General features: G+C 43.4%; 1 protein-coding gene across 1 annotated transcript in view; it reads right to left on the reverse strand.

Annotated features, from left to right (window-relative positions):
• LOC124020468 (WD repeat-containing and planar cell polarity effector protein fritz homolog) overlaps positions 1-12500 on the reverse strand; it is a 156937-nt gene that overhangs the window by 59502 nt on the left and 84935 nt on the right. The window contains 2 exon segments of the mRNA XM_046335705.1: positions 8251-8374; positions 8761-8949. Coding sequence (XP_046191661.1) covers positions 8251-8374; positions 8761-8949 — 313 coding nt within the window.

Raw genomic sequence — 12500 nt, forward strand, 5'->3', positions numbered from 1 at the left:
TGTTCTTGCTGTAAAACCTGCCATCACTACAGTGGTCCACAGTGTTCTTGCTGTAAAACCTGCCATCACTACAGTGGTCCAGTGTTCTTGCTGTAAAACTGTAAAACCTGCCATCACTACAGTGATCCACAGTGTTCTTGCTGTAAAACCTGCAATCACTACAGTGGTCCACAGGGTTCTTGCTGTAAAACCTGCCATCACTAGAGTGGTCCACAGTGTTCTTGCTGCTGTCCAAACCAGTGTTCTTGCTGTAAAACCTTCCATCACTACAGTGGTCCAGTGTTCTTGCTGTAAAACCTTCCATCACTACAGTGGTCCACAGTGTTCTTGCTGTAAAACCTTCCATCACTACAGTGGTCCACAGTGTTCTTGCTGTAAAACCTGCCATCACTACAGTGGTCCACAGTGTTCTTGCTGTAAAACCTTCCATCACTACAGTGGTTCCATCACTACAGTGTTCTTGCTGTAAAACCTTCCATCACTACAGTGGTCCACAGTGTTCTTGCTGTAAAACCTTCCATCACTACAGTGGTCCCAGTGTTCTTGCTGTAAAACCTTCCATCACTACAGTGGTCCACAGTGTTCTTGCTGTAAAACCTTCCATCACTACAGTGGTCCACAGTGTTCTTGCTGTAAAACCTTCCATCACTACAGTGGTCCAGTGCTGTAAAACCTTCCATCACTACAGTGGTCCAGTGTTCTTGCTGTAAAACCTGCCATCACTACAGTGGTCCACAGTGTTCTTGCTGTAAAACCTGCCATCACTACAGTGGTCCACAGTGTTCTTGCTGTAAAACCTTCCATCACTACAGTGGTCCACAGTGTTCTTGCTGTAAAACCTTCCATCACTACAGTGGTCCACAGTGTTCTTGCTGTAAAACCTTCCATCACTACAGTGGTCCACAGTGTTCTTGCTGTAAAACCTTCCATCACTACAGTGGTCCACAGTGTTCTTGCTGTAAAACCTTCCATCACTACAGTGGTCCACAGTGTTCTTGCTGTAAAACCTTCCATCACTACAGTGGTCCACAGTGTTCTTGCTGTAAAACCTTCCATCACTACAGTGGTCCAGTGTTCTTGCTGTAAAACCTTCCATCACTACAGTGGTCCAGTGTTCTTGCTGTAAAACCTGCCATCACTACAGTGGTCCAGAGTGTTCTTGCTGTAAAACCTTCCATCACTACAGTGGTCCACAGTGTTCTTGCTGTAAAACCTGCCATCACTACAGTGGTCCACAGTGTTCTTGCTGTAAAACCTTCCATCACTACAGTGGTCCACAGTGTTCTTGCTGTAAAACCTTCCATCACTACAGTGGTCCACAGTGTTCTTGCTGTAAAACCTGCCAAAACCTTCCATCACTACAGTGGTCCACAGTGTTCTTGCTGTAAAACCTTCCATCACTACAGTGGTCCACAGTGTTCTTGCTGTAAAACCTTCCATCACTACAGTGGTCCACAGTGTTCTTGCTGTAAAACCTGCCATCACTACAGTGGTCCACAGTGTTCTTGCTGTAAAACCTTCCATCACTACAGTGGTCCACAGTGTTCTTGCTGTAAAACCTTCCATCACTACAGTGGTCCAGTGTTCTTGCTGTAAAACCTTCCATCACTACAGTGGTTCAGTGTTCTTGCTGTAAAACCTTCCATCACTACAGTGGTCCAGTGTTCTTGCTGTAAAACCTGCAATCACTACAGTGGTCCACAGGGTTCTTGCTGTAAAACCTGCCATCACTAGAGTGGTCCACAGTGTTCTTGCTGTAAAACCTTCCATCACTACAGTGGTCCACAGTGTTCTTGCTGTAAAACCTTCCATCACTACAGTGGTCCACAGTGTTCTTGCTGTAAAACCTTCCATCACTATAGTGGTCCACAGTGTTCTTGCTGTAAAACCTTCCATCACTACAGTGGTCCAGTGTTCTTGCTGTAAAACCTTCCATCACTACAGTGGTCCAGTGTTCTTGCTGTAAAACCTTCCATCACCACAGTGGTCCACAGTGTTCTTGCTGTAAAACCTTCCATCACTACAGTGGTCCAGTGTTCTTGCTGTAAAACCTTCCATCACTACAGTGGTCCACAGTGTTCTTGCTGTAAAACCTGCCATCACTACAGTAGTCCACAGTGTTCTTGCTGTAAAACCTTCCATCACTACAGTGGTCCGCAGTGTTCTTGCTGTAAAACCTTCCATCACTACAGTGGTCCACAGTGTTCTTGCTGTAAAACCTTCCATCACTACAGTGGTCCACAGTGTTCTTGCTGTAAAACCTTCCATCACTACAGTGGTCCACACTGTTCTTGCTGTAAAACCTTCCATCACTACAGTGGTCCAGTGTTCTTGCTGTAAAACCTTCCATCACTACAGTGGTCCAGTGTTCTTGCTGTAAAACCTGCCATCACTACAGTGGTCCACAGTGTTCTTGCTGTAAAACCTTCCATCACTACAGTGGACCACAGTGTTCTTGCTGTAAAACCTGCCATCACTACAGTGGTCCACAGTGTTCTTGCTGTAAAACCTTCCATCACTACAGTGGTCCACAGTGTTCTTGCTGTAAAACCTTCCATCACTACAGTGGTCCACAGTGTTCTTGCTGTAAAACCTTCCATCACTACAGTGGTCCACAGTGTTCTTGCTGTAAAACCTTCCATCACTACAGTGGTCCACAGTGTTCTTGCTGTAAAACCTGCCATCACTACAGTGGTCCACAGTGTTCTTGCTGTAAAACCTTCCATCACTACAGTGGTCCACAGTGTTCTTGCTGTAAAACCTTCCATCACTACAGTGGTCCAGTGTTCTTGCTGTAAAACCTTCCATCACTACAGTGGTTCAGTGTTCTTGCTGTAAAACCTTCCATCACTACAGTGGTCCAGTGTTCTTGCTGTAAAACCTGCCATCACTACAGTGGTCCAGTGTTCTTGCTGTAAAACCTTCCATCACTACAGTGGTCCAGAGTGTTCTTGCTGTAAAACCTGCCATCACTACAGTGGTCCACAGTGTTCTTGCTGTAAAACCTTCCATCACTACAGTGGACCACAGTGTTCTTGCTGTAAAACCTTCCATCACTACAGTGGTCCAGTGTTCTTGCTGTAAAACCTGCCATCACTACAGTGGTCCACAGTGTTCTTGCTGTAAAACCTGCCATCACTACAGTGGTCTGCAGTGTTCTTGCTGTAAAACCTTCTATCACTACAGTGGTCCAGTGTTCTTGCTGTAAAACCTTCCATCACTACAGTGGTCCAGTGTTCTTGCTGTAAAACCTGCCATCACTACAGTGGTCCACAGTGTTCTTGCTGTAAAACCTTCCATCACTACAGTGGTCCAGTGTTCTTGCTGTAAAACCTTCCATCACCACAGTGGTCCACAGTGTTCTTGCTGTAAAACCTTCCATCACTACAGTGGTCCAGTGTTCTTGCTAGGCTCGTTCACTCCACATCTTCCTTCTTCCATTTTCTCTCTTTGGCAAGCAGAGCCTTTTCTGGCACCCCTCCTCTCCCTCTCTCCCCTCCCTCTCTCCCCTCTCCCCTCCCTCTCTCCCCTCTCCTCCCTCCTTTTCCCTCTCCCCTCCCTCTCTCCCCTCTCCCCTCCCTCTCTCCCCTCTCCTCCCTCCTTTTCCCTCTCCCTTATCACCCACCTGCATTCATCCCTTCTTCAACATCAAATGAAAATGCTTCTCTTTGGTTGAGTTTGTTTGTTTCATGTTGGCTCTGGCCTGGAGAAGTTAGGGAGTATTGTACTGAGTAGATACTCAGCCTCCCAACACTCATCTCTATAAATGGGGAGAGACCCTCTTTTGTGTGTGTGTGTGTGTGTGTGTGTGTGTGTGTGTGTGTGTGTGTGTGTGTGTGTGTGTGTGTGTGTGTGTGTGTGTGTGTGTGTGTGTGTGTGTGTGTGTGTGTGTGTGTGTGTGTGTGTGTGTGTGTGTGTATATATGTATATGTGTGTATGTGCGTGTGTATGTGTGAGTGTTTGAGAGCAAGAGATCACATCGTTATCATCATCATTCATCGTCATCATCATCATTATTCTGAATTGATCGACTCAGTGATGTTAGCTACTTACTTTATTAACTAATGTAGAATTATTATTTTTTAAACTTTTTTCCTACTAGCACTAATAATTACTTGATTGAGGGAAAATGTGCTTCCTGTGCCTTCAGAAAGTATTCAGACCCCTTGACTGTTTCCACATTTTGTTACGTTACAGCCTAAAATGAATTACATAAAACTGTTTCCTCATCAATCTCCTCATCTCCTCATATCTCCTATATCCTCATATCTTATTTACATAGGTATTCAGATCCTTTGCTATGAGATTCTAAATTGAGCTCAGGTACATCATGTTTCCATTGATCATCCTTGAGATGTTTCTACAACTTGATTGGAGTTCACCTGTGGTAAATTCAATTGATTGGACATGATTTGGAAAGGTACACACCTGTCTATATAATGTCCCACAGTTGACAGAGCATGTCAGAACAAAAACCAAGCCATGAGGTTGAAGGAATTGTCCGTAGAGGGAAACGCGGCGGTGTTCTGGTCAGACTCCGAAAAAGGGCACATCGCGCACCACTTCCCAGTATTCTTCTTGCCAATGTCCAGTCTCTCGACAACAAGGTTGATGAAATCCGAGCAAGGGTGGCATTCCAGAGGGACATCAGAGACTGCAACGTTCTCTGCTTTACGGAGACATGGCTTACTGGGAAAACGCTATCCAGGGCGGTACAGCCAACGGGTTTCTCCACGCATCGCGCCGAAAGAAACAAACATCTATCTGGTAAGAAGAGTGGAGGGGGCGTATGCCTCATGACTAACGGGACATGGTGTGATGAAGGAAACATACAGGAACTCAAATCCTTCTGTTCACCTGATTTAGAATTCCTCACAATCAAATGTAGACCGCATTATCTTCCAAGAGAATTCTCTTCGATTATAATCACAGCCGTATATATCCCCCCCCAAGCAGACACATCGATGGCTCTGAACGAACTTTATTTAACTCTTTGCAAACTGGAAAACATTTATCCGGAGGCTGCATTCATTGTAGCTGGGGATTTTAACAAAGCCAATCTGAAAACAAGACTCCCTAAATTTTATCAGCATATCGATTGCGCAACCAGGGGTGGTAAAACCTTGGATCATTGTTACTCTAACTTCCGCGACGCATATAAGGCCCTGCCCCGCCCCCTTTCGGAAAAGCTGACCACGACTCCATTTTGCTGATCCCTGCCTACAGACAGAAATTAAAACAAGAGGCTCCCACGCTGAGGTCTGTCCAACGCTGGTCAGACCAAGCTGACTCTACACTCCAAGACTGCTTCCATCACGTGGACTGGGACATGTTTCGTATTGCGTCAGATGGGAATATTGACGAATACGCTGATTCGGTGTGCGAGTTCATTAGAACGTGCGTCGAAGATGTCGTTCCCATAGCAACGATAAAAACATTCCCTAACCAGAAACCGTGGATTGATGGCAGCATTCGCGTGAAACTGAAAGCGCGAACCACTGCTTTTAATCAGGGCAAGGTGTCTGGCAACATGACTGAATACAAACAGTGCAGCTATTCCCTCCGTAAGGCTATCAAACAAGCTAAGCGTCAGTACAGAGACAAAGTGGAATCTCAATTCAATGGCTCAGACACAAGAGGCATGTGGCAGGGTCTACAGTCAATCACGGACTACAAGATGAAATCCAGCCCAGTCACGGACCAGGATGTCTTGCTCCCAGGCAGACTAAATAACTTTTTTGCCCGCTTTGAGGACAATACAGTGCCACTGACACGGCCTGCAACGGAAACATGCAGTCTCTCCTTCACTGCAGCCGAGGTGAGTAAGACATTTAAACGTGTTAACCCTCGCAAGGCTGCAGGCCCAGACGGCATCCCCAGCCGCGCCCTCCGAGCATGCGCAGACCAGCTGGCCGGTGTGTTTACGAACATATTCAATCAATCCCTATACCAGTCTGCTGTTCCCACATGCTTCAAGAGGGCCACCATTGTTCCTGTTCCCAAGAAAGCTAAGGTAACTGAGCTAAACGACTACCGCCCCGTAGCACTCACTTCCGTCATCATGAAGTGCTTTGAGAGACTAGTCAAGGACCATATCACCTCCACCCTACCTGACACCCTAGACCCACTCCAATTTGCTTACCGCCCAAATAGGTCCACAGACGATGCAATCTCAACCACACTGCACACTGCCCTAACCCACCTGGACAAGAGGAATACCTATGTGAGAATGCTGTTCATCGACTACAGCTCGGCATTCAACACCATAGTACCCTCCAAGCTCGTCATCAAGCTCGAGACCCTGGGTCTCGACCCCGCCCTGTGCAACTGGGTACTGGACTTCCTGACGGGCCGTCCCCAGGTGGTGAGGGTAGGCAACAACATCTCCTCCCCGCTGATCCTCAACACGGGGCCCCACAAGGGTGCGTTCTGAGCCCTCTCCTGTACTCCCTGTTCACCCACGACTGCGTGGCCACGCACGCCTCCAACTCAATCATCAAGTTTGCGGACGACACAACAGTGGTAGGCTTGATTACCAACAACGACGAGACGGCCTACAGGGAGGAGGTGAGGGCCCTTGGAGTGTGGTGTCAGGAAAATAACCTCACACTCAACGTCAACAAAACTAAGGAGATGATTGTGGACTTCAGGAAACAGCAGAGGGAACACCCCCTATCCACATCGATGGAACAGTAGTGGAGAGGGTAGCTAGTTTTAAGTTCCTCGGCATACACATCACAGACAAACTGAATTGGTCCACTCACACTGACAGCGTCGTGAAGAAGGCGCAGCAGCGCCTATTCAACCTCAGGAGGCTGAAGAAATTCGGCTTGTCACCAAAAGCACTCACATACTTCTACAGATGCACAATCGAGAGCATCCTGGCGGGCTGTATCACCGCCTGGTACGGCAACTGCTCCGCCCTCAACCGTAAGGCTCTCCAGAGGGTAGTGAGGACTGCACAACGCATCACCGGGGGCAAACTACCTGCCCTCCAGGACACCTACACCACCCGTTGTTACAGGAAGGCCATAAAGATCATCAAGGACATCAACCACCCGAACCACTGCCTGTTCACCCCGCTATCATCCAGAAGGCGAGGTCAGTACAGGTGCATCAAAGCTGGGACCAAGAGACTGAAAAACAGCTTCTATCTCAAGGCCATCAGACTGTTAAATAGCCACCACTAACATTGAGTGGCTGCTGCCAACACACTGTCATTGACACTGACCCAACTCCAGCCATTTTAATAATGGGAATTGATGGGAAATGATGTAAATATATCACTAGCCACTTTAAACAATGCTACCTTATATAATGTTACTTACCCTACATTATTCATCTCATATGCATATGTATATACTGTACTCTACAACATCGACTGCATCCTTATGTAACACATGTATCACTAGCCACTTTAACTATGCCACTTTGTTTACTTTGTCTACACACTCATCTCATATGTATATACTGTACTCGATACCATCTACTGTATGCTGCTCTGTACCATCACTCATTCATATATCCTTATGTACATGTTCCTTATCCCCTTACACTGTGTATAAGACAGTAGTTTTGGAATTGTTAGTTAGATTACTTGTTGGTTATCACTGCATTGTCGGAACTAGAAGCACAAGCATTTCGCTACACTCGCATTAACATCTGCTAACCATGTGTATGTGACAAATAAAATTTGATTTGATTTGATTTGAGCTCCGAGACAGGATCATGTTGAGGCACAGATCTGGGTACCAAAACATTTCTGCAGCATTGAAGGTCCCCAAGAACACAGTGGTCTCCATCATACTTATGTAAATGGAATATTTCAGTTTGTTATTTTTAATACATTTGATAACATTTCTAAAAACCTGTTTTTGCTTTGTCATTATGGGGTATTTTGTTAAGATTGATGAGAAAAATGGACCAATGTAATCCATTTTAGAATAAGGCCGTAACAGAATGTGGAAAAAGCCCAGGGGTCTGAATACTTTCAGAATACACTGTGACTGACATGTGGTTGTCTCACCTAGCTACAGTATCTTAAACCCAATTAACTGTTAGTCTCTCTGGATAAGAGCGTCTGCTAAATGACTAAAATGTCAATCTAGGATGACAGAAAAATTATGATTGTATTTAAATGAAAGGTGAATGTATTTTTTCTCCGTTTGGCAGACCTTGGTGGGTGTGGTTAAGTGTATAGGAGGTGTGGTTACCCGAGTGGGTGGGTTATACTGTAGGGGGCTGGGTTACCTGAGTAGGTGGTGGAAGAAGCGTCGGGCGTACTTGCTGATTGGCCCTCTGTATTCTAGAACCACCGAGTCAGAGAGGGGGCGGGGCGGAGCGTAGAACACACCCAGAGCTGCCTCCAACTGGACTGCAGACAGGAAATAAACATTCATTTGATTGTTTTACTGATTGACTGGTTGATTGATTGATTGACTGACTGACCGACTGGTTGGTTGATTAATAGATTGATTAATGCATTGATTTAATTTGATGGTTTACTATATTTGGTTGATTGACTGATTCATTAGTCAACTGATTGATTGATTAATTGATTTACAGTTTGCTGGACTGATTACTTGATTGACTAAAGCTACATTTACACAGGCAGCCCAATTCTGATAATTTTTCACAAATTGGTCTTTTGACCAATCAGATCATATCTTTTGCCAATAATAAGGCAGATGACCAGAACTGGGTTGACTGTGTAAACGCAGCCTAAGTGACAGATTGATGAATGCATTGCCCCGGTCTCACCCTCTCTGGTCTGGTCCAGCTCTAGCCTCAGCAGGTAGTCTGTGACAGAGGTCAGTGCCCGGTAACACTCCGTTCCCATAGTGCTCCACTCCATGGCTCCCAGAATTCCTAGAGCCTGGTCCACCTGGCCACAGCGTAACCTCTGTTGCAGCAGCTCTCCTGGACCCAGCTGACCCCCTGACAGAGCACCTGAAGAGGGAAGAGAGGGAGAGATGGATTAGGGAGAAGGTAAAGGACACTGGACTTCACTACTGGACAGGCTACACTACACACTTTCTGTCCAAAACAATTCATTTTAACGACTAGCTCCAAACCAACCTTTTCTAAGTCAAGATCACTTTCGCAGTCCAAAAGCAAACTGAGATCTACGTTATCACAGCATATTAGCTATATGCCTGGCCTGCCAATACTGTTATTCTCAGATCATATATTTATAAACTGGTGTAGCACTTGCAAAGCAGAGCTGACCACAAATTGAAATAATTATATATTTTTATTTTACTGGACTGATGGAACATGCATCTATTGGTCATGGTGCTATGAAGACAACCGGGAACTCATAAAAATATGAGGTCAAATCATGATGTCAGTGATCTTCAGGTCAGAAAGTCCAAGCTCTAGAATGAAGCCAGAGTTGGAATCTTTCCCCAGTTGAATATCGTTTTTTTTCTCGAGTTCCCAGTTGTATTGAAAGCACTGAGGTCGGAGATTTGAGAGTTCTGAGTTCCCAGTCTCAGCGGAGGGAGAGAGCAGCAGAGGGTCACCTCTCACGGTCCCTGCTCTCTCCTTCCTTTCCTCCGGTGAGACTGACCAGAGAGAGGAGACACTGTCTTCCACCTGATTTCAAAACTTGAGTCACACCGCATCTGCCCCAGGCACAAATTCATGTTGTTCCTATGACCAGAGAAAGGGAAATATTCCTCAATGTTGAAATAGACAGGACAAGCTGCTAATAATAATAAAAAGGCAGGGCTCTCGATACACATCGTTACTCATTCATTGCAGCGCGAGTGGAAGATAGGAGAAGTAAGTTTTATGCTTTGTAGTAGCGTTGAATAAAAACAGTGTGAAAAAAAAGTGTTGTTGACAGTCCTGAATAAAAACAGTGTTGTCAGTCCTGAGTAAAAACAGTGTTGACAGTCCTGAGTAAAAACAGTGTTGACAGTCCTGAATAATAACAGTGTTGACAGTCCTGAGTAAAAACAGTGTTGACAGTCCTGAATAATAACAGTGTTGACAGTCCTGAATAATAACAGTGTTGACAGTCCTGAATAATAACAGTGTTGACAGTCCTGAATAATAACAGTGTTGACAGTCCTGAATAAAAACAGTGTTGACAGTCCTGAATAAAAACAATGTTGACAGTCCTGAATAAAAACAGTGTTGACAGTCCTGAGTAATAACAAACATGAACTCACTCATAAAAACAGTGTTGACAGTCCTGAATAAAAACAGTGTTGACAGTCCTGAATAAAAACAGTGTTGACAGTCCTGAATAAAAACAGTGTTGACAGTCCTGAATAATAACAGTGTTGACAGTCCTGAATAAAAACAGTGTTGACAGTCCTGAATAAAAACAGTGTTGACAGTCCTGAATAAAAACAGTGTTGACAGTCCTGAATAAAAACAGTGTTGACAGTCCTGAATAAAAACAGTGTTGACAGTCCTGAATAATAACAACAGTGTAACAAACAGTCCTGAATAATAAAAACAGTGTTGACAGTCCTGAAGTCCTGAATAAAAACAGTGTTGACAGTCCTGAATAAAAACAGTGTTGACAGTTGACAGTCCTGAATAAAAACAGTGTTGACAGTCCTGAATAAAAACAGTGTTGACAGTCCTGAATAAAAACAATGTTGACAGTCCTGAATAAAAACAAGGTTGACAGTCCTGAATAAAAACAGTGTTGACAGTCCTGAATAAAAACAATGTTGACAGTCCTGAATAAAAACAATGTTGACAGTCCTAAATAAAAACAGTGTTGACAGTCCTGAATAAAAACAGTGTTGACAGTCCTGAATAAAAACAGTGTTGACAGTCCTGAATAAAAACAGTGTTGACAGTCCTGAATAAAAACAATGTTGACAGTCCTGAATAATAACAGTGTTGACAGTCCTGAATAATAACAAACATGAACTCACTCATAAAAACAGTGTTGACAGTCCTGAATAAAAACAGTGTTGACAGTCCTGAATAAAAACAGTGTTGACAGTCCTGAATAAAAACAGTGTTGACAGTCCTGAATAAAAACAGTGTTGACAGTCCTGAATAAAAACAGTGTTGACAGTCCTGAATAAAAACAATGTTGACAGTCCTGAATAAAAACAAGGTTGACAGTCCTGAATAAAAACAGTGTTGACAGTCCTGAATAAAAACAATGTTGACAGTCCTGAATAAAAACAGTGTTGACAGTCCTGAGTAATAACAGTGTTGACAGTCCTGAATAAAAACAGTGTTGACAGTCCTGAATAAAAACAGTGTTGACAGTCCTGAATAATAACAGTGTTGACAGTCCTGAATAAAAGCAGTGTTGACAGTCCTGAATAAAAACAGTGTTGACAGTCCTGAATAAAAACAGTGTTGACAGTCCTGAATAAAAACAGTGTTGACAGTCCTGAATAAAAACAGTGTTGACAGTCCTGAATAATAACAGTGTTGACAGTCCTGAATAATAACAAACATGAACTCACTCATAAAAACAGTGTTGACAGTCCTGAATAAAAACAGTGTTGACAGTCCTGAATAAAAACAGTGTTGACAGTCCTGAATAAAAAAAACAGAATAAAAACAGTGTTGACAGTCCTGAATAAAAACAGTGTTGACAGTCCTGAATAAAAACAGTGTTGACAGTCCTGAATAAAAACAGTGTTGACAGTCCTGAATAAAAACAGTGTTGACAGTCTTGAATAAAAACAATGTTGACAGTCCTGAATAAAAACAGTGTTGACAGTCCTGAATAAAAACAATGTTGACAGTCCTGAATAAAAACAAGGTTGACAGTCTTGAATAAAAACAGTGTTGACAGTCCTGAATAAAAACAATGTTGACAGTCCTAAATAAAAACAGTGTTGACAGTCCTGAATAAAAACAATGTTGACAGTCCTGAATAAAAACAGTGTTGACAGTCCTGAATAAAAACAATGTTGACAGTCCTGAATAAAAACAGTGTTGACAGTCCTGAATAAAAACAATGTTGACAGTCCTAAATAAAAACAATGTTGACAGTCCTGAATAAAAACAGTGTTGACAGTCCTGAATAAAAACAAGGTTGACAGTCCTGAATAAAAACAGTGTTGACAGTCCTGAATAAAAACAATGTTGACAGTCCTGAATAAAAACAGTGTTGACAGTCCTGAATAAAAACAATGTTGACAGTCCTAAATAAAAACAGTGTTGACAGTCCTGAATAAAAACAATGTTGACAGTCCTGAATAAAAACAGTGTTGACAGTCCTGAATAAAAACAATGTTGACAGTCCTGAATAAAAACAGTGTTGACAGTCCTGAATAAAAACAATGTTGACAGTCCTGAATAAAAACAGTGTTGACAGTCCTGAGTAAAAACAGTGTTGACAGTCCTGAATAATAACAGTGTTGACAGTCCTGTATAAAAACAGTGTTGACAGTCCTGTATAAAAACAGTGTTGACAGTCCTGAATAAAAACAGTGTTGACAGTCCTGTATAAAAACAGTGTTGACAGTCCTGAATAATAACAGTGTTGACAGTCCTGAGTAAAAACA

This window comes from Oncorhynchus gorbuscha, unplaced genomic scaffold (assembly GCF_021184085.1).
Source record: "Oncorhynchus gorbuscha isolate QuinsamMale2020 ecotype Even-year unplaced genomic scaffold, OgorEven_v1.0 Un_scaffold_827, whole genome shotgun sequence".
NCBI classification, from domain to species: domain Eukaryota; kingdom Metazoa; phylum Chordata; class Actinopteri; order Salmoniformes; family Salmonidae; genus Oncorhynchus; species Oncorhynchus gorbuscha.